The sequence below is a fragment of the Channa argus genome, chromosome 11 (genome assembly GCF_033026475.1).
Source record: "Channa argus isolate prfri chromosome 11, Channa argus male v1.0, whole genome shotgun sequence".
Taxonomy (NCBI): Eukaryota; Metazoa; Chordata; class Actinopteri; order Anabantiformes; family Channidae; genus Channa; species Channa argus.
This window is the reverse complement of record NC_090207.1, coordinates 12,056,392-12,079,254: the sequence shown is the minus strand read 5'-3', so window position 1 is coordinate 12,079,254 and position 22,863 is coordinate 12,056,392. Positions and strand designations below refer to the sequence as shown.

General features: G+C 38.7%; 1 protein-coding gene across 6 annotated transcripts in view; it reads left to right on the top strand.

Moving 5' to 3' along the window:
- Nucleotides 1-3,850: 3,850 nt before the first annotated feature.
- Nucleotides 3,851-22,863, top strand: part of trim36 (tripartite motif containing 36) — a 28,572-nt gene continuing 9,559 nt past the window's right edge. The window contains exons 1-9 of one of the 6 annotated variants that reach the window (XM_067521907.1): nucleotides 3,851-4,476; nucleotides 9,190-9,436; nucleotides 14,922-15,002; nucleotides 16,030-16,376; nucleotides 16,894-17,040; nucleotides 18,360-18,455; nucleotides 19,422-19,559; nucleotides 19,751-19,866; nucleotides 20,756-20,877. In XM_067521907.1, coding sequence (XP_067378008.1) covers nucleotides 4,414-4,476; nucleotides 9,190-9,436; nucleotides 14,922-15,002; nucleotides 16,030-16,376; nucleotides 16,894-17,040; nucleotides 18,360-18,455; nucleotides 19,422-19,559; nucleotides 19,751-19,866; nucleotides 20,756-20,877 — 1,357 coding nt within the window. In that variant the 5' untranslated portion in view covers nucleotides 3,851-4,413. Of the gene's footprint in view, nucleotides 4,477-8,023; nucleotides 8,246-8,526; nucleotides 8,671-9,189; nucleotides 9,437-14,921; nucleotides 15,003-16,029; nucleotides 16,377-16,893; nucleotides 17,041-18,359; nucleotides 18,456-19,421; nucleotides 19,560-19,750; nucleotides 19,867-20,755; nucleotides 20,878-22,863 lie in introns of those variants that run through there. The other 5 variants (XM_067521906.1, XM_067521901.1, XM_067521904.1 and 2 more) reach the window with 5 other exon arrangements.

Sequence of the window (22,863 nt, the reverse complement as noted above, 5' to 3'; positions counted from 1 at the left end):
GCTGCTGCTTTTTCAGATTTCACTACATGCTTACTGCTTGATTTAATTTGTGCTTTGCTTTGGTGTTTCTCATGAAAAAGGATGAGTGTGTTCTCTAGTGAGGATAGAGGAAAGGTGTACTCTAAATTCACATGCGCATTCAGGAAATGGAGCACTTACTCTGCAAGCTATTTTTCTCCCTTCCATCTTTGTTGAAGTCACTTACCCACTCAGACATAAGCTGAGTGTTTAGAGCCATTTTCCCAGAATCTTCTAAATGTCCTTTCATTTATCAATCAGAAAGAGAAAAGTATTTATTAATTCTTACTCGACTTTAAAAAGATCAGATTGTGGGCCTGCCACTTACTGCAGATGAAGGCTGTATCTTAGCAGTTATATTGCATTTCATTTTTCGCCACGTCACACTGCGGTCGACGCTCTCCATCTAAAAGCATGAGGGGGATCAAGGCTTTGCGTTTTTACAGACAGCTGCAGTGAAAGCTGTGGACAGCTGGTCCAGAGGTGCGAAAGGCTTTTGAGATGCAGCCAAAATGCCACATGTGGTCGATAATAAATTCTTGCAAATCATAAACTAATATACATATTGTAACGATAATGCAATGGAATTTATTTTTTCTATGCTTTCTAGATTTGTTAAGTGTAGATAAACATGTAAATGTCTATAAATATGTGACCTTTATTGTGCACGTGCTCAAGATGACCAAGTGTTTACAGCCACATCACTAAGGAACCTGAGATGCAAATGTTTACATTTGATGTATGATAATATTTCTGCTTTGAATTAGAGGACAGTGATTTTGATTCTGGCTTGGCAGTGCAAACTATATTTATGATAAATAAAAACATGTACTAACTTTAATAATTGTTTTGTTTTCTTTTGGTCTTTATGTATGTCACATACATGTTTTGCACGTGTCAGATTTGCTTTGGGGATAATAAAAGTTTTCATGGCAGTCTGCGTATTCGTTAATGAGATGTCTTCAACACAATGCTGGATTAGACAAAAGCTCATCAAGTCGAATACATATGATTCTGTTTTGCATATAAACTTTGTACAATAACATTGATTTTGTTGTTATTCCTTGAAATGGACCAAAGTAGGGGAGGAATGTGTGGCCTAATGGTGGAGATGAGCAAAAGTTTGTGGTGATGAAAGATCTTTTAAGACAGAGAGAACACCACTTTCAAACCCAAAATCTCAATCCAGATGTGCACCTTTCAATTAACAGCTGTGAATGCAAAATAATAATCTTGGTGAACATGCTCTTCCTACTGGGACCTTTTTAATAATCCTAAAAAGTCCATCAGTCCAGTGGATATCACGATATTCTTCTCTGGACTGAGGTGTTGTGCCAAGTGCCATTGTGAGAAAATTAAAGTTTTCTTTATTATGGAGTTAACCCCGAAAATCTGGATAAGTGTTTAGCCCCATTTTGAGGGAGTATCCCCCTCCTAAGCAATCAGTGAAGCCTTTGCATCATGTATGGAAGCTAAAGGGTACCAGCATGTGTGTACAATGCCAGAGGATTTGATACAGTATCAGTATTTTTACACCCTGATTCCAAGGCTCCGGCTGTAGTTAGCTTGATTCAGAAAATGGAGCATGTTTTTAGCTTTAGCATTACATTTAGTTCTTTGACACTTGAATCGTCAGTAGCTTAACTGAGGAAAAGAGAGTAAATCTTGTTTGGAGGTTAACAGCTGAGTTTCTGTCCTTTCTTCCTGTCACAGTAGGTTTTTGTCGTTCTATTTTTAACTTTAAAGACGACATAGTCAGCATTTTTTCTAATTTGTCTCAGTTGCCTTTTTGATTTTAGTTTTGTTTTTCTAATGTAGGTTCTGCTTTAGATAATACTGTCAGATTTTATTTTTATTTTATTTTTTTGTCTGTCCTTTGCTAGGTCACTGACTAAAACCTAATTAAAAGCCTTGGGGGAAGGGGAGTTTCAGTGGATATGGAGCACACATGCAAACAGTCCCACCTGGGAGCTGCACAGTCACAGACTTCCCTGTTGGCACTGACAGGGAAATATATGCCCTATAGTTGCACTTGTTTATGATCTGGATGTATGAATAAAAAGTATTTATCCATTACTAAAAGCTAATTTTATTATTTTATTTTTTTATGTTTATAGAACAATAAAATTTAAAAAAAATGATTTAGTTGGTTTGAAATGCATTTTGAATCCCTTGTGAATGCGGCCCAGCCCAGATTGAAATTGTCTGGAGATGTTCCCTCGACAGTCTGCTGCAGCTGTAGTTTGGGTGTGGTTATGGTTCCCTGTTCAACAGACAACATATCCCTCTGTGTCCACAATCCTCTCTTTGAGACACGTAACCCTATATTATCACAAATTAGGCTGACTGGAAGAAAACAAGTTTAAGTTCTAGTTAGAACCTTGATTGCTCACATTTCTTCCATTTCTGCAGTAAAATACCTGATGCTAAGGTCATTGTCAAGTTACAGCCTTTAACCCAGGAGACTGTATTTCCTTTCTCTGTTTTGATTTGTTGCCATCACACAACAATACACATGCACTCTGTTTACAGCATCACAGGATCTGAATAACTCATTTTAATGACCCATTGGCCATTATGGGAACTTACTGTACTGTACACACACTTTAGCAACAGATCTCTCTGCAGTTATTCAACTTCAATTTTACTGAGTTAAACACACAAATCAAATTTTTGTATTGATTATTCAGTCAAGTGTATGAAACTGAGGCTCACTTATATGGCTTTTTTATTAGGCGGTCACGTGTCATCTACATTGATATTACCCATAAGCTCTTACCTTATATTTGCCTCAAGAGTCTATTAAAATGGCCATACGTTGGATACAGACTCACTGCACTTGACCAGTTTGCCAAGTTGGTAGAACTGTCTAGCAATGAAGTATCTTTTATACCAGGGTTAAAAGATGCATCCAATGCCATTATAAATGGTATAATAGGTCATTTACACCAGCTTGTTAGTCACTTAGAAGCCTCATTGTGGGGTCGATAGGTTGTGGAAAATCCTCACAAACAAGCCGCACTTGACATCAAACCTTTTTAGTTCTTCATTTCATCATGAAATTCAGTGGACTATATTTAGGAAAAGGGTTGCAGAGAATCTGGACTAAAATTAGTTTGTAACAATTCACAAACATTTTAATAGTTTTATCGTGTTAAAAAAAATTTAATGGGGAGTTAATAGTAAACATTTAAACATGTCAATGTCAATGAATGTTTATGAAGTTTAGTACAGTTATTAATGTTCCCCTTACTTTAGACCATGTAGAAGCATAAGTGCTGATGTGGAGCTTTCTCCTAATAATAAAAAACTTAATGTGTTTTTATTGGGTTTACAGGTTGCATTTCATCTTTATTTCTTTAAATGTTCAATGTGATTATTTATAGAAACAGCCAACAAGACCATTTGAACCTGGGCCCCAGGCAAATCTAACCACATGTGAGCATTTAGTTTTATTTCTGTAACAGAATTACAACTTTCTTTCATCGTATAACCTTAGTACCAACACTTTGTATTCACCCGTGTTGTTCCATTGCGGTCTGGTATTGTCTCAGTGTTCGGGGGCCTTTGGAGACACTATTTAGATTATTTTGTCATGCACTGTTTGCTCTGTCAGGGCAGTCTGCCCGTTGGTCCACTCCACATGCTCAATGGGGTGGAATGTGTCTGCGTGAAGCCAGTAGACCATCTGGTGACGCGGAACAAGTGGCATAGCCAGAAAAATTAAGAACACGAACTTAATCCGGCCTCATACAGTCGCCTCACATTCCGGCTCATCCATGACACAGGTTTCTATTTCAATCTGTCGCACTCACGAATCGCTTTCTCCCTGCAGAAACCAGAGTAAGGACTCCTCCCAAAAAAACCTTTCCCAAAAAACAGAAAAGTTTGTTTAGTCAAGGTGTTGCAGTCGGATATTCGGGTCACAATGAGGTTAGGTTATCATGATTATTTAGTGGTTGATGGGTACAACGGCAGTAATGAAGTGCTGGGAGATAAATGACAGATCAGACGGAAACAAAGAGCTTTGTGACTCGAGACATCGCCGCTGAGAGATGATGTGGAAGAGAAGGAGGGAGATGGTACAGTGCTGAGGAGACGAGGGCGGGCTTTCCCTTCAGGATGAGGCAAACGAAATTAAAATTGGCGTCTTGCGGCCAGCGCACGTACGGTACGGACGAGCATAAGCCTGAACAGGGAGGGAGGGAGGAGAAAGGATGGTGCTGAGGATGTGTTGGGAGCAGCGCCTCGTTTCTCTTGAACTCGCCAAGCGTCTGATCCTGTTTCTTTAAGACGCAGCCGCTGTTTTAAGTGTATTTATTTTTGTACATTTTATTACAACTCTGCGCCTTGACCGGTCTTTCCACTGCACACCCATCACCATCATCTGTAGCCATGTCGGACTCTGAGGACATGACTGAGTTCGCCAGCATCGTGGAGCGCATCGAGCGGGGCGAGGTGAGTCTCATCCGGATGATTTATGATCGTTGTGACAGACGCGGTCTGCCTGTCAACATGCTTCGGCGGCAGCAGCGGCGCCGGGCCGGCCTGCAAGGCTGTCAGAGGATAGACAGGGATGCTGACAAACCCAGCCCACCTATTCTGACAGATTCTTTTGTATTCTGTTAGCTTATGTATTCTATTGTGATAACGCAACGTGATACCTTATAGCTTCTGGTGTATGAAATGTTCTGCCTACAGTTAGGTCCACACCTTTTCTGTTCATTTATCATGTGAATGGCTGACGTCCATTATTAATAGCATTAATGCAAAGCTGAGTTTATTTCAATTATATTACCTACAACACTGCAGTATCTTCTGTTCTGTTGGTTAAATAGCCCATAGATAATAGATCCTCACACATCCACACAGTGAGCTACGTCCTCAATTCTTTCTACTAACAGAATTCCAAGTATTTTAAATGTACCAATACCAACGTTTCATTTCTTTCCACATTACTACTAAAGGTATTAACAGGTTATATTCTGATTATTTAATAATCTACAGGTAGTGAACCCACATACACTGTTCTGTTCTATTCCAGCAGAACAGATTATACACTAATATTATATATATATATATATATATATATATATATATATATATATATATATATATATATATATATATATATATATATATATATATATATATATATATATATATAGCTACCTTTTCTATTTTGTTCTATGTCATCTTTTCCTAGCTTCAAGGCAGTCTTATCCTCTATTCTTAGAAGAAATTATGAACATGAAGGGTTTAATTAGTGGCTTTGGTCACTGAGTGTGTTGGTAGTTATATCGTGCTGCAGGCAGATCCCAGACTCCTGTCAGTATGTGGGACACTTGGTTGCAGCTGTGTGGTGAGTAGGAGCGCTGGGTTACTGAGGTGTGTGTATGTATCTGCATAACGAGGGGGTTGACATGCTCTTCACCCATTTCTGACTGACAGATTGTGCTGAAATGCATCTCTCCTGTTCGCACAATCTCGGACATTCACCCATGCATGCATGAGCTGTGTCTTTCGTGCGTACGATGAATAAAGAGCAGCCTGTACATGTGATTGACTCACTGGCTGGCTACAATTACCAAACTCAGTGATATTTCAAATTTTAATTAGGCCTTATTAAGCATGAAGGTTTACTTTTATCTCTGTCGAGTCGCAATGACAAGCGAGAGATAGACAAATAGAACAAGTGCCCCATTTAATCTTTTTAATAACTCTTTGAATTAAAAATCCAATGTTCTCAGAGCTGTGTGGTGCAAATTCTAAAATAAAAGTAACATTTTGGAAATTAAAATAAATTTTGTACTCAACTACATACTTTTTAAAATGCAGCAGAATTTTCTAAAGCCATCATTTTGTTTAATTGGGCCAACAAGCTTCTTCCATCCACTTTAAACTCCTGTGGTATGCACACAATATTCCATTGAAACATTTTGGAAAACTGTGGTAGAAAGTACATATTAAATAGAATCTTCACTTTAATGTTTTCTGAAAAATTAAATTACTACACAAAAGACGTCTGCAATTTTGCTACCTTTCTAATGAAATTTCAGCTCCATCCCAAAACTGTTACATTGTCCTTTTTGTTCTTTAACCAAAATAATGTTTGGCCGACCTTCCAGGACGTCCCCAATATACAATACAATTAGCTCTTAGCAAAAGTCATCAATAAGCAAATCTTAAGTCCCCCGAAATAATGGGACCCTCACATAATTCAAAAGTGAACAGAATTTGTGACTTGTGCTCCTCACTTTATTTGAGACGGTTTTGTGTCAGGGCCTTCATACTTTATATTGACTATATTAGGTGCTTATTTTTTTTTTGTCCTTTCGGCTTATCCCGTGAGTTCAGGTTCGCCACAGCGGATCATTGTCCACATGTTGATTTGGCACAGTTTTTACGCCGGATGCCCAAATTTTTAAAGGGCTTGGACCGGCACTGCACAGCTGGGAAGGGAAATGGGCTGTTAGGGGTTCAGTGTCTTGCCCAGAGTCACTTTGACATATAGCCAGGGCCAGGGATCGAACCACTCACCCTGTGGTCTGTGGACGACTGCCTTTACCAACTTATGATGTACGATAAACAATATTTTGTTGTTTGTATAGACAGTAGATCATACTATAACAGCACATATTGCATCCAGAAAGTATTCTCAGCACTTAAGTTTTTCAACATTTAGTTATGTTACTGCCTTATTCCAAAATATTCACAATTTTCCTCATAATTTCTACAAACAATTTCCCATAATGACAGCATGAAAGAAGTTTGTTCTAAATCTTTGCAAATGTATCCCCAAAAAAGGAAACAAACAAACAAACAAAAAAGTAATCACTGCCTTTGCTTAATACTTTGTTGAAGCTCCTTTAGTCTTTTTGAGTATGATCCTACAAGCTTGGCCACCTACTTTTGGACAATTTCTCCCATTCTTCTTTGCAGTACCTCTCAAGCTCCATCAGGCTGGATGGGGAGCGTCAGTGCACAGCCATTTTCAGATCTCTTCAGAGACGTTCAATCGAGTTAAAGTCTGGGCTCTGGCTGGGTCACTCAAGGACATTCAAAGAGTTGCCCCATAGTCACTTCTTTGTTAAAAGAGGAACCGTCGCCCCAGTCTGAGGTCCATAGCTCTCTGGAGCAGGTTTTCGTCAAAGATGTCTCTGTACATTGGTGCATTAATCTTTCCCTGGATCCTGACTAGTCTCCCAGTTCCTGCCGCTGAAAAACATGGAATAAGGCCGTAACATAACAAAATGTGGAAAAGGTTAAGAGCTGGGAATTCTTTCTGGATGCACTATAAATGCCTTGTTGATTGCAGTCCCTTACTCCAGATCATATCCAGAGGATGACCACAACTGACTTTTTCACAAGTTGACATTTATGATTTAAAAAAAGTATCTCAACAACAAATTGCTACTGATCATAGTTAATTCTAATGACTAGTAATCCCCCGACTTTAACTTTGTATTAACAACTGTCCAAACTATTCACTTATTCGGCCGAATATTTTGGCAACTACTAGCTGGACTGGTACAAAATTGGGTACACGTGCTGCAATAAGCCTGTTCTCCTGAGATTTTGTCTAGTTCCACCACCAGGTTGAGATTGAAAGTTGGTTTAAAATGAATCATCTTATTAATTTGACTTACATTTCAGTGGTTAAATTAATCCAAAAACCTGTCTATATTTTGTACATAGGACCTACTCTCAAGAGTACTACTGAATTTGTGTGTGGGGGGCGCTCGATGGGGGTCAGTGGCTGAGCCCCGTCTAGATTCTAGGATCGCCACTGTACTTACAGATCACAGTGACTGGACTAAGTAAGACAATGCAGAATAAAGTGCTTGCGAATCACTGCTTTAGACTTTCATCAGTGCCTGATAGAAGCAAGTGAACGGGCGACAAGTTGTACCGAGTTAACGTGGCGCCCATGAAGGCATCAGTATCTAGATTCCCCCCCGCCCAGACTTTCTCCACCCCCTGTGTGAGTCCGCCTGCCTGCTGCAGTGAATTGGCTGCTGATTCACCACAGCGCTGTTTGTCTCTATTTAAATTCACACAGACGGCGCTGTCGGCATCTTCTGCTCGAGTCCGAGAAGTTGTTTTTAGCTCCAAACAAAACGCCGGATAAGGTGTCGTTTTTTAATTTAAGTTTTGCTCACACACAAGCTGTTTTTTAATCTGCCTCGTCTTATCTGTAAAGATGCGGCGCAGCAGCACAAATGGGGTAAGTGAGAGAAGAAAGGATTTGCGGAGTTGGGAAGATGAAATAAAGGTCTTGGGACTCGTCATTGTTTAACAGCCTGTAGCTCCTCGGTTGTGGCCATAAAGAGACTGGACATTGTTGAGAAACTAACCACGAAGCCGCTGTTAACGTGTGTGTGTGTCCATTCATTCTTTCACTTCTTCTGTGACATGACACTTTAAACCGCTTGGGGACCGGGGCATTGTTGTCCTTTCTGTGTTTTAAACTTCCGCTGTCCTTCTGGGTATTGTCCTTTTAACACGTGCAGAGGCGTTTTTGCTAAATTAACTTGGATCAAATAAAGGAAGGACAGTCGGCACTGGGTTGTTTTTAACCCACCAGCTGAGATGAATGAGCTCATCAGACGGTCTTTGCTCCGGAGCTTGTTTTTTAATCGTCTTTTAAACGTGAGCTGCTGGAACTGTTTTTTACTGTTTGTCTATATTTAGCAGGGCTTAATCCTGTCTTATGTAATGTTACGTTATCACAAATGGTAAAGACCGGCATGGGGGGTCTATTATTGTGACTGGTACACGAGTGATGAAGAATTAATCCGCCCTTACTTCATCTCTATCAACACACAAATATATTTTTTTAACCTCACTGATTCAGAAACAATATTCCTATGCATATAAAATACTTTGGCTGTATCCAAAATATCTTAAAAGAACAATATGATGTTCTGATAATCAAATAAAGCTGTATACGTGTCTCCAGAATTAATTCTTTTTCATCACTCATGTCTTTTACCTTGTTTTTAAGTTCAAAACTCACCTTCATGTCTCATGAGTAGATTATGACAGCAGTTGTGCTGGCGTGATGTGCAAAAATTCTAAATTTAGAAGTACAGTCTAAAAAGAGTCTCCATGGCTGTTTGCAGTAATCATGATATTTTTTATATTTGTTTTTCTTTTTTATATGACAAGGTCCCGATCAAGAACATCGAGAGGGAGCTGATCTGCCCGATATGTAAGGAGCTGTTCACCCACCCGCTCATCCTGCCCTGCCAGCACAGCATCTGCCACAAGTGTGTCAGAGAGCTGCTGATGCTGAACCACGAGGACTCCTTTGATGCTGGCTCTGAGTGCTCTCTACCGGGCAGCCCCAGGTCCAGAGTGCCCTCCCCTTCCATGGAGAGGCTAGACAGGCTTGTAAGATCAGGTGGGTCTCGGGGTAAGGATCATATCATCTTTTTCACTTCTGATGGAAAAAACGTTACGGGAAGAATTTTATCTGTATAGATGAGTGCAGGGAAATGGATCTCACATTTCTCCAGGCACTGTACTTGTGCCATTGTTGGGAAGGCCGGTCAGTATTATGTGAGCTGATGGAAGCTTGTAATGAGGTGATTACTGTATGCATCTAAGGTTACTGGCAAGCACTTTTCAGAGAGGCTAGAGTCTGTTGTGTTTTTTTTTTTAGTATTTTTTTTAAATGGTAATGGTCACTTCCTGTTAAATTATCTTCCTCCCTTTGAGTGGTTGCATTCAACAGGTTTCAAGAGCTGCAACCCTGGATTTTCCTCTAGAAGAGAACAAAAGCTTAATATTTCAGAAATAATATAAGGTTACAAATACAAACTGAAGAGCATTTATAAGTAGTAGTAGTGGCACTGAAAAGAGTGTTTCATTATTCATTAAACAAATCTCTAGCCAATGCAAATTGTAAGGTCAAGACTGAATAGGCTTATTGGAACTGCAAGAGAGTGGAAAATGGGCCAAGCATTATTGTATAGCTGGGTTTCAGACAACACCCCTCTTCCCTGTCTTGTCCTAGATAAACTAGAACAAACATAAGCAATGAGTGGATCATTTTACTGCTCAAACCTAACGCTGTCAGTCATCACTTCTTCTTTTAATCCTGTCTGCTTTCACAAGCTTCATTAAAGAGACAGTGGAGGAATTTGACAAGTTTTGTCTACCAACAGAAAAGAAATGTTGACAAGCTCTCTCAAGCCCTAATTGTCTTCAGTCTGACTCTAATGGCCTGGGGGCATCTAAAAAGCCCTTCAATCATGTAGGGGCTCATGTGTTTATTTGAAATTGTTATAGGAACAATGAAGAGTAGCTATCATTTTCACTCCACCTTTTAATTAGATGTACAGATGTGTGTGTGTGTACATGAGTGAACAAAGCACTACTACAAGCCCCTTTTTTAAGGTATTTTAAACTCTTAAACCCAAGCTGAGCTAAAGGGAGAGAAAGCTGTGGTTGGGGAGGGGGTGCCACTAACGAAATATAAATGTATCAGAACATTCAAGTTCCCCCCTAAACACACGGTGCTTGAGCAGGTCAATGTCCAAGACTTAAAAACAGCCCTGTGGCACACAATGCTGCCTTATAAAAGCTCTGGGCTACTGGCCATTTTCTATAAAGTTAATGTCTCATTTGTACTCTTGTCCACTCTTCTTGACAATTATAGAGTTGTGTCCAATCTCAATGCCACATACTAATTGCGGACATCAGGTACAGCTAGAACAATGCACATACTGAGATGTTTATTTTTTAGTTTAATGTTGGTATACGCTGCAAAACAGTGTATATACTAACAGCATTAAAGGCATTTCCTTCTTATTTGGTGCTGAAGAGTAAGTGTTGTGCATAAACAGTAGCTGAGTCCCAAATCTATACTACACTGTACACGTAGCTTAAACTTTTTTTAATTCTTTTTTTTTTTAGTATGTCAAAAGTCACCAAATAGTAAAACGGTACCTATGCATGCTAAACATACAAAGGCAACTAAACATACAAAGGCAACTAAAGTATTGCTCATAGCTAGATACTAAAATGCAAATAATTGTGTATTGTGGTGAGGGATACAGGAACATGTCAAGTTTAATAGGCAGTAGTATTCACATTGCATTTTGACTAACTCTTGTTTAATTTAACTAAGTTACAGTTGATTCACTATTTTTGAAGAATGGATGATTTTAATGTGGATTATGGAAGAAAGTGATTTTCTTGAATGACAAGGATTGGCATTGTCTATTCAATGGCTAATACTATATAAAACTCTGTTGGTGCAACCCAACATGTCAAGAGCAACACTGAGAATGTAAGCCAGAGGATCAGAGCTAAAATGTTTGAATAAAGTTAGGTTGATGGGTTTTTTGGACTTATTCAGACTATGTTTCAGACCAGAGACCCAGTCCTTACACACACTCCCTTATTTAGAGTTCCCCCTTCTACCTGAATGAGTTAATTCTTTACTGGCAGGACTTCATCTGTTGACACAGGAAATGGTCAAATCCTGCTTTTAAGTAAACAAATCTCGCACCTGGCTGAAACCCTGTTCAGTATGATTTATTAGAATTTCTATATTCTCATTTTGACTCATTGTGAATTGATGCACTGTAATAAGTGCATTAATTAAATTTACAATTCATTCAGTAGTGTCTCTTCTAGAAACCTCAGTCTCTTAAAATAAATGACTAACATGTCATTTACCTGTGGAATTTCCTTGGGGATTACTCATTAAGGTTGTTCCAGTGTTGGGTGTGTTTGACACATATTGCAAAACACATTCTCAGAATGTTAATCGTATTTAGGAGACCTTGGAGATTGAGTACATTACCTTTTTTAAAACCAAACAGAGGTTAAATTTGCCTTCACCAGTAGGAGATGAAATCAAAGGGAGTCGTATTTTGATGCAACCTAAGACTTAAGGATATGTTTACAGTTGGGCAAAGCTTGCCGTGCTTGCTTCATCAGCATTATTTCTTAATTCCTTCTTATTTTGTCATTGTGGTTCAAACAGCATGATGCTTTTATGTTCAACAACTAACTCTTGAAGTGCACTTTGTTGGCATAAGCACATTTTCTTTGTTTCACAAACACGTGTGTTTGCCAAAGCTACAGCCAGGAGACTGTTGGCTTAATGTAAGCATAAGACTGGAAGTTTTTCCCCTTATTTACAGTTCTACTATTTAGAGCTTTCTGTTCTCGTGTCATGCAATCACCACAAAAAATTAGTTTTAATCTCCCCCAAAAGCTTCTAATTTCTACCTGCTGATCATGGTTTTTGAAAACTAACACTGGCAGACTGTAATTGCTTGTTAGCTAATTAAGCTAACGCTAGCGCCAGGAAGCAGTCACAAAAACACCACCTGAAGGCGGTGTACTTTATTTTATTTTTTTTTAAATTTATTTTTTATTTTTTTATTTTAATAGTCTAAGATCACCACCTACTTTCTCCATCCCCACTCCTTATATAATGTATAATAAGTTGTTAACCCAATAGTGAGCAGTCAATGGACATTTTGGACCCTTACTAACGGTTGTCCTGCTGTATCATTAGTAAAGGGAGGGGAGCATTGCATTGTGGGATTGTTAGGCTTTTAGTGTTGCGCTGTGGGATACTTGGAGTACACTAAATAATGGATGGATTTACAGTCAAAATTGGACACTACTAAAAAATGGCGAACACACTATAGTGCAACATTGTCTTCTTTCAAGACAGTCTTTCAATAAAAAGGACTTTTAAATATGGACGTGAAGGCTAATTAACACATCATTAAAGACTGAGGCACCATAGCTATGCTGGTAGGCAAATGTTTGTTAATTGAACTAAGCTAACAGTCTTTTGGGGCTAGCTTCATATTTAGTGCAGTGACACTGTTAATAAGTGTGCAAATCAAGGGTTAATTGTGTTTTCACTAACTTCATGTAACGTATTTACAGTATATGTGTTTTGTATCTCACTCTGAACTGCATTACATTTTTGTAATAACAAGTTTTACTTCAGTTGACTATTGTTTGCTTTGTTTCTCTAGTGTCATGATGTAAAACAAAAACTGGTCTCACGTGTCACTTCACATTAATGATGGTTTTTCTTTTCATGTTGGTCTCACTTCACTTCTCTGTTCATTGCTTGCAGCCACTGTGCGAGGGTCATTTGGAAGTCGAGGTAGACGCGGGCTCCGTGTTTTGAGTAGCTGTAGTAGTGAGTACAGTGTTACTAGACCCCCTGTGAAATCCTAGTTTGGTTCTACCTTTTCTCTACCAAGTCTACTTTAGCACTGTCAACACAACCATGCAAACTCACAATACTGATTTTAAGTTTAAAATCAATTCAAATTAAAAGGCATATGTCCCCTGACCAATGAATAGAAAGATTAGTGAGAAAGGACCAAGGATGTTTCCTAGGAGTTGAAGTGGGACAGGAATGTGCGTTTCCCTGACCCCCTGGTGTCTCATAACAAAGCTTTGCATTATTTTCAGAGAACACGGTGGCAAGTACAGCCGCTTTCTTGACAACTGTTGTTTCAGAGTTAAACAAACACACGCTGAAGGGAACTTCAGTGTTGGGGCTTGCTAAGATTCTGCCTTTTTCAGACTATCTGCCTGCCTAAGGGTAAGTTTACTTGACAACCATTAGTGTCTGAGAAACTGTTTATAAGAGCACAGACCTGTTTCAGTCAATCTCTAAGCATTTTGTGCATGATGACAGTCAAGCTGCCAGCCAAGTACAAAAGCCAACACTTTTGTTGGTATTTGGCCAATGTATGCAGTTCTTTGAAAAGCTCAAGGGATGTCTAAGAAGGAAAATTATGTCAGCAAATTTATGTTCTACTGAAGATGATGTGTCATCAGCAACAGAAGAAAATTAAGTGCTCTAAATTTAAGTGGATCCCCCCTCCCCCCTTTTTTTTTCTTTAAAAGAAATCAATTGCAGATTCACAAATTAGAGTGTTACAAATCCCTCTTGACAGATCGAACTAAATGTCAATACAGATCACATTCCGATAACATTCAATCATCCTAAATATTCAAAGATTTTTATTTTATTATGAAAATGACATAACAAAATGTGCCTGGATAATCCAAGATTCCCTCAGCTGTGTTGTGATGTAGTTCTTTAACCATTCAATTAAATGCATAGACGTGATTGCTTTTACAGAGACCTTATTGTCTCTGCTCTGATTATCCGACGCATAAACATGCTAGATTGCTATTTCGGGTTAAGCTTCAAATGTTTGTGCATTGCTTTGCAAGGACTCGTCAGTTTCTGCCCTTGACGCTGCCTCTTTCTGCTGATTCACACATCCATACAGAAACACCTGCACACACTCTTTGCTGCAGGCATCTCCTGTCTGCTGTGCTTTCCTGACCAAAGAACCTGAGTCATTGTGCAGTGTCCTAATATGACACACACATGAATAAAGACTTATACATCCACTCCCTGTTTGCAGGGTTAGTAACTGGCCTTCTGCATCATTAATTGCTTTAAATATGAAGGCTCTCCGTCAGACCTGTTTTTCTTTCTGGTGACCTCGCCTGTCATTAATCAGACCATTCCACCTTTGTTGCAGTCATCAAACTTGTTCTTTATAACATCATCCTACAAGGTTGAATTCACCTTCGTCATATTAATTCAAGTAGGAAGATTAATCAGTATGTGGCAACTGAAGTTTAATACTTTTAAAAAGATCAGATTCTGCGTGTCTATGTAGTAAACTGTCCCGGTACGGTCAGTGTTGAGTTCTCCTCACATCACTCGGTTACACAGCATGCACACTGCTAGAACATCCCATATTGTATAGGAGTATATGTTTGCTGTTCCGTCACTGCTTTTCCCCCCAGCTTCACCTTCTGCAAAGTGATTTGAAATAGTTTTCTTGTATTTCGCTTACCTGAGGAGTGTTTGATTTAATTTTCAGGTCTTCGGAAACGGAGTGGAAATACTGGCTTGCAAACTGAGATAAATCCAGCACTCCTCGCTTCCCCTGTTCCCCAAAAACGTGAAGTTTTTGTTTTGTTGTTTTGCGTGTGTTTACTTCAGTTTGCTGGCTTTAAATGTGTGGTATCTGTATATTACAGACCCTGCTTGCGTCTGTGCCGTGACCTTGTGTTTCGACTTCATGTTACTGTGTTGCTGCCTTGTTATGATGTTGCTGCATCAGTAACAAGCACAATATTGTGAGAAACTCTTTAAGGCAGTTTTGCTTAAAGGGGATTGTGATATGAAAATGATTGATGCATTGAACTGGACACATGATTTTTATTTATGTTTTAAAACTTTGGAAGTTCAACTTTTTGCAATGTAATATAGTTACATTGGTTAATAAAAAAAATAAATAAAAAAAATTGTGCTTTGCATTTTCCTTCATTTTAGGATTGTAGTTATTTCCTTTGTCCAGATCATTGTAGTTCCTTAACATTCTTTTCATCCCTGTGGCAAACCTTGAATGACTTTTTTTTTTTTTTTTTTTTTTTTTTTTTTTTTTTTTGTAAAAAAAAAAAAGTATTCTTCATAGTCTCCGAGGAAGCTGTCTTTCCCATGAATATTCTGTCATTTTCCTCTTTAAACTGTCCCAGGACTCTTGGATTGTCTCCTTCTGGACTTAATTTCCCTGTATGACAACTGCTCGATCCATTGCTTGTATTGGTGTTTTGCTCTATTCATCCACATGTCCTATGAAGCAGTTGTCATTGGAAATAAAACAGAAAAGGAGACATGGTGAGGTGCTATTTCCATATGGGTTATCAGACATATTTTGTCTTAAAATCATACTTGGCCAGTTAGTGCCATGATGTCATGCTGCTTTTGTGAAACTTGGCCCAGAATTTATTCAACACAAATGGGTGTTAACATTGATCAAAGCCCCTGTTTTAGTCTATTCCTTCTGTATAATTGGAACTCAAAGACCATGCTTGTTAACAAGTGAAAATAGAGCCTCACACAAGAATGTTATCTGGGTGACCCAAGGCTGTAAATCTAGATCACATTTAATATATTCTCACTTGTCGTACTCTGCTCTCCTTCAGGCTCTATCTCCTCTCCGGGGTGGCGCAGAGGATCTGTGACACCCCGGATCACCACCATCCCATGCCCAGGTTGCCAGCATGACATCGACCTTGGCGAGCGGGGCATCAGTATGTTGTTCCGTAACTTCACTCTCGAAAGCATCGTTGAGCGCTACCGCCAAGCTGCCCGCGCAGCTGTCGCAATCATGTGTAACATCTGCAAACCTCCACAGCAGCAGGAGGCTACAAAGAGCTGTATGGACTGTAAGGCTAGCTACTGTAATGAGTGCTTTAAGCTGCACCACCCCTGGGGCACACCCAAAGCTCAGCATGAGTATGTTGGCCCGACAACAAACTTTAGGCCTAAGGCAAGTATTCTCCGTCATTGTCACTCTGTAGGAAGTAACTGATAAATGCAGAGATACTCTCAAGATATCTTCATTCTGTTGGACTATGAACATTGGTGATAAGTTGTTTAAACATTAGCATGTATAGATTTGCCATTTTGTCAGTTTCATCAGTGTGAATGTGGCTGATATCTGTCATTGTCCCATCTGTTTTTACTGAGTTACTGGCTTTGTCAATGTATTGTATTGCTCTTTCCAGTTTGTTGATCAAACAATTACTGTGTAGACTTGTGTTTCTTCAGAGGGGGAACTTGACAGTAAAATCTGCTGATTGGACTGCTATTTTCAGAATTTAGGAAATGCCTCACAGAACTGTCTAGATATTGCAAAGTATCCATCTTCTTGTTCCTCCTTTAGCTAGTGTTTATGACTGTTGTTGAAAACAAACACACAGTAATCTGTGCTATTTAGCATTGCAATTTAGAGTGTTTTTTTAAAACACAATTTTAACCTGTCATTGCTCTGTTAAATGCCCCAGGTGCTCATGTGTCCAGAGCATGAAATGGAGAAGGTGAACATGTACTGTGAGGTATGCAGACGACCTGTGTGTCACCTCTGCAAACTGGGAGGATCCCATGCCAACCACAAAGTCACTTCCATGAGCAGTGCCTACAAGATCCTCAAGGTATCGCAATTGGCAGTTTAGCTGCGTGTGTGTTGGTGTCAGCGAGTACATTTGTTGTCTCTGACTAATGACCAGTTTAGAGTTTAACACAATACTAGCTTATGATAACAAGGATTATACTAAGCTTCAATACAACACTGCTGTTGATTAGAGCTTTAAATGAACATGGTTTTAAGCAAAGCAGCCTTAATACTTGGAATTATTGATGTAGTGTTTTAAGTACTAAACCCATATTTGGTAGGTTTTAAACTGTACATACAATGCTAAGGTTTTAAAACCTTATAGTTTATGTACAGTAAAAAGCACATGAATTTTTAGTTTTGCCTGTTACATTTAATAACTTTTTAAATTTGGTAAAAGCCTTTTGATGAGTAATATATTTTCCAGTGAGTTGAATTAACGTTAGTCAGTAACTCAAGTGTCTAACAAAAGAAGTTTAGAAGCATGCTTTAGCACCTGACTGGTCCCTGAATCTCCAGTTATAATGTTGATGGCTGACCTAAACATGTGCTGACATGCACTAGACCATTAGATCAACTTCTGTTTGTTTGGAATCGGAAAACCAAGGTGGCTAACAGGGTTAAAATTACTTGGCCTCGTGTGTGGTAATCAGATTTTTGCAAGCTAATGTGCAGACAAAAATGTCTGGAGAGACTGGTTGCTAAAACAGCATCATACAACATATAAGAACCTCAAACTCTTGACAGTGTGGGCTGTAAGTGAAAATGTATAGAATAGTAATTAAATCTTGTTGCCATGAACACTTGGCTTACTGGACTCACAGAGAGTTGACATAGAATCTGTGTGAAATTTAATCTACTGCCTGCACTGACACAAACACTGTGCTGCTTTAATATTTAATGAAACCTTTTCTTCTCAGTGATTTCTGTTGGCATTGTATCTTCAAATATTAGATGACTTATCAGTTGCCCTGAACTGTCATGGAAACCTTGTCAGCCAGGATGTTTGAGTTTCATATCATTGGGATGCAATATTTTATATATACTTTATATGCTCCATTTACTGATACAGGCTGTGTCATGACTGTCGCACAGGAAATTGTGAACATCATGTGTCTCAAACATTTTCATTATTCTGGGAATCTTTCAGATGGCAGTTGTTATGACTAGTATCAGAGGGGATACTGGGGAATGTGAACGCACCCAGAAACTGCTTGATCCCTAATGACACAAATTTGAAAGAAACTGAAAATGTATTTAGTAATAAAGGCTATTATATTTGTCATCATGTTAATGTTCTCCAGGTTTTGTGATCCCTTGAAACCTGCTGTAAATGCTGCTGATCTTTTCTTTCATTAGGAGAAGCTGGCCAAGAGTATCCATTATCTCATCAGCAAAGAGGACCAGGTTAGGACTCAGATTACTGAGATTGAGCAGCTCATCAGTCAGACTGAGGTAAGAGAGCTGACTCATGGTTCTCACTCCTAACATGCCTTTTTCACTTGACTCCTGTGCGCTGCACAGTTTTGTTTTTTTTTTTTGTTTTGTTTTTAATTTTATTTTACAATCCTTAATTCCTTTTAACCTTCTCATTCAAAATCTCCACATTACACATATTAATCATCAGGTTAAAGGACTGGGGCTTAGTTTTTTTTATTTTTTATTTTATTTGTTTTTTTAAGGCATTTTCTAAATGTATTAAATGTTTTTAATTTTAAATGTATGTTTTACTTTGTTTTATTTTTGTTTTGTTTTTTAATATTTCTAATTTTGGCTCAGAGGATGTATTGCCATGCCTTTGTCGCCAACCCCAGTAGAAAAAAAGCAACCATTCTTGAACATAATTGAGTGAGTTGGCTAGTTTTCATGCCAAAGGCAAATATTTGTATAGCTTTCTCAAAACCTGTTGGTTAAGTTGAAGAACAATTACATCTTGTCTGTGTATGAACAAGGAAGGTCCCTAAACAAAAAGTATGCAAACCCTATCAACAGGAAAAGTAAGAATTTGCCTACTGGTTTCTCTCCCCAGTGTCTGGGTTTCATTCTCTAAGAATCCCCCGGTGCCAGTCCAAAACGGAATGTAATCAAATTCTTCTGCTCTCTTTAATACTTCTGTGTGTGTGACAAAGGCACCACCAACTACTCAAGTATTTATCTACTTGAGTAGTTGTCAATTAATGGGTTTAAATGCCTTAGAGCAACTTTAATGTTGGATGACTGTAGTGGACTCATACTGTCACTTGTCTTTATTGTCTTGTAAGAGGAGGAATGGAGTCTTCACCCATCACAAGTATGCAGTTAATATGATAATGATGACGTGCTGTTGTAGACTCTACGGAACAATTCCTTGAAAAGATTTATGAAAAGCAAACTTGATTTGGTTTGTGCAAATTACCAACTAAATTCTCTTGTCCTCTAAAGGAAAATGGCCAGCTAGCAGAGCGAAAAGCCAATGAGCACTTTGAGCGTTTATTTGAGACACTACAGGAGAGAAAGTCTGAGATGCTGAGGTCCATCGAACAGTCTCGTAACCGACGTCTGGACCAGCTAAAGACTCAGGTATGCTATACCAGGACTACATTTAACTTCTGTTGAGTATCCTCAACATTGATGCATTCTTCTTTTACTAATCATTGTAGCTGTTGGCTTATGCTCTCATTAAGCCAACAGAATCTGCAAGGGTGTGAGGACACCCAGTTTTCTCAAGATTATGTTAGATCATTAAATGCATTTTAAAAAATATTTCCCAGGTGGAGGAGTATCAAGGCATGTTGGAGAACAGTGGTTTGGTGGGCTACGCTCAAGAGGTGCTAAAAGAGACTGACCAGTCCTGCTTTGTACAGACTGCAAAGCAGCTACATATCAGGTACTGCTGACAATGATTTATTAGAATGTTTGTACGTCAATATGTTGATCAATAATGTAATAGTTTTGTTGGGGCAGGAGTCTTCAGAGCACATGATTGTTATGGCGTGTGAAATTAAACTAAAGATTTGTGGCATGATGCAATTTTATTTGGTTAATATGAATGGGGGAAAAAACAACTATTCTAGCGTTGCACTTAGAAGAGCTACAGTGCAACCTCATACCATGATAATGGTTTTTCACAGCTTTCAACACACACCATCCATTGTAGGTCAATCTGTTGGTAATGGTCAACAGTATCTCAGTCAAATTAATCTGGTTAGTCATCATTACCAGATTAGAGGAAAATAAAAGTTAAACGTTTCAGAAAGTGCCACAGTCACAGATTGAGGTTTACCATTTATTTTTGTGTTGTCCATCATAATTTAGGTCTACAGGTTTCGCAGTGGATTTCATGATCAGGATTTGGTCAAGAGCCTTAGTGTTAATGTGTGTGGGCCACAGGAGTATGTCAGGAACACACACAGCCACGTGCACCAAGGTTACCGAACTCAAGGGGAATTAAAAAAAGACTTGTGCTTCAGTGTCCAGTCAGCATTGTGTATTGGAGTGTCTTCTGTGCTAAGCTGACTAATTGATCTCTATTAACAGCTTTGGATGATCAGGGAGCCTTTTCACTCTCGAGCATGATACTCCAGTATGCTCAGTTTTCTCATGCTATGTATTTGGTTTTAAATCCTCTGTCAATTATCAAGATGATACAAATTTCGGTAAATTAATGGTGGTCTTCAGCCCTGTATTTTGGGAGCTTACTGTAGTGTTTTGAAGCCAGTTAAAATTGGCCTTCAGTGATAAAGATTTCATGTGTTGTCTGCCCCGTATATTTTCAGAATCCAGAAAGCCACTGAGACTCTGAGGACTTTCCACCCTTCAGCGGACCCCTGTTTTGATGAGTTTGTACTGGACACATCCAGAGAAGAAACTCTGATCAAAGAGATGTGCTTTGGTGGAGGTACAACTTGCTTTATTTCAGTTAAATGGTGTAAGATGAAAAAGAACAAGCTGTCTTGCTACCTTTCATTTTTATGTTTGCCTTTACCCCATTTTAAATTGTTCACACTGATGCGGCCAGATTTTAAGAGATAAATTTCAGTAGGTGACTGTGCATTGAGGTCAAAATTTCTTGAATGGAAATCCATGTTTATAGGCTGCTTTGTTTACTCTGTGCTCCTTTGAACTGTCCACACACGTGTCCAAGGGTGGGCTGCTTGATAGCAGATGACTGGAAAAAATATCACAATTTCATCCTTTATATTAGCAAAATATGGTGACTTTTTTTTTTTTTGCCCATTTTCATCTCTTAAAATAACAGACTTCATGTGTCCAGCAGACCATGGAAAATCATACCCATTCTTTAAAACATGACAATACGGCCAGAATAAGCAGTTTGTCATTGCATGTCCTAACATGCTCTGCCCATTGACCTGTGGCATGCTATAAGGTCAGAGGTCATCTGTGTGAAGCTTAGTAATATAAACATGTAGAGCCCTGAACACACCCATATTGGATTACACTACTCTGAAGTTTTATTCTGGTCTGCTGATTACACTGATAATACTGCTGATTTACAAAGGCTTGTACTGGAAAGAACTATTTAGGGATCAAAGGATACTAATTTTTTTGATTACTAGCATCTTTTCATTTTTATTTTTTTTCCTCAAGTTTTAGTGGACAGTGATGCTCAAGCAACAACAATATTCAGATGCCTCATTTTGCACAATAACACCAGTCTAGGTGCTTAACCACAGATGGCTGCATGCTATAATGTTCCAATCCAGTTTACCCTTTCCTGCCTTTACAACATAATGACAAAGTCTTGTTATGACTCAGTAATTGTGACGTGGCTGCATCTGACTATGGCTCATGTCAGAATTTCCTTGTGTAGCTTGTATGTAACCTAATTATTTGTTTTGAATGTCACTTATTGATTGCAACATTAAGTTGTGATAGGTCTTTCAGTCTCAGTCAATAATAGTAGACATGTGTTAGGTGTGTCCAGAGAGCAGCCTCAATGTGTGTGATCAGTATTTAAAGGAAGTAAATGTTGTTCTTCGAGACCTGAACAACTTATTAAGGGATTAAATGCTGCAGACTAAGCTGGTGTGTCTTGGTGTTAGTGTGGCACAGTATTTTGATACTAAAAAGGTAATCTGATACAACTCACTGTTTTGTTAGTATTGGTTCTATAAGGATAACAGCATTTTATGGAAAGTGTGTATGGGTGTCACTTCGTCTCCAGTACTTGCCTGCAGACACAGTGGAGAGAGAGAGAGAGAGATATAGATATATATAGATATATATAGATATATATAGATATATATATATATATATATATATATATATATATATATATATATATATATATATATATATATATATATATATATATATATATATATATATATATATATATATATATATATATGAGAGACACAGACAATCAGCAGCTTTCAGGGTGATGATTCATAGATTCAGGTGCTTGTGGTAGAACAAGTGTTGGTCATTTAAGATCTTCCCAGCCTCTCTGGTCTGCAGCTGCTGAGTGATCTGACTTTGTCAGATAGATGCTCTTTCTCTTTCCTGAGCTGCAGGATTTCATCTTTCTGTGACAGCTGCTCTCTCAGCTGCATGTATTCCTTAGACACTTTGTTACTGTTCTTGGCTGTTTCATTGGCCTCAAATCTGCTTGTTTTGCTTAGTCCTTTTGCTTCTTTCTCAAGTCATGTTGTCACTCTCCCTTTTACACACACTGTCCTCCAGCCATCCATTATTTGTAACCACTTGTTTTGTTTGGGGTCACAGGGGACTGGAGCCCATCTCAGCTGTCATTAGGCGAGAGGTCACCAGCCTATCTCCCTATAGAAAGGCAGCAGATGGATTCAAACTGGTGACCTTTTTAACTGTAAGGCAACCCCTCCATATTTCCACGGTGCTTGTT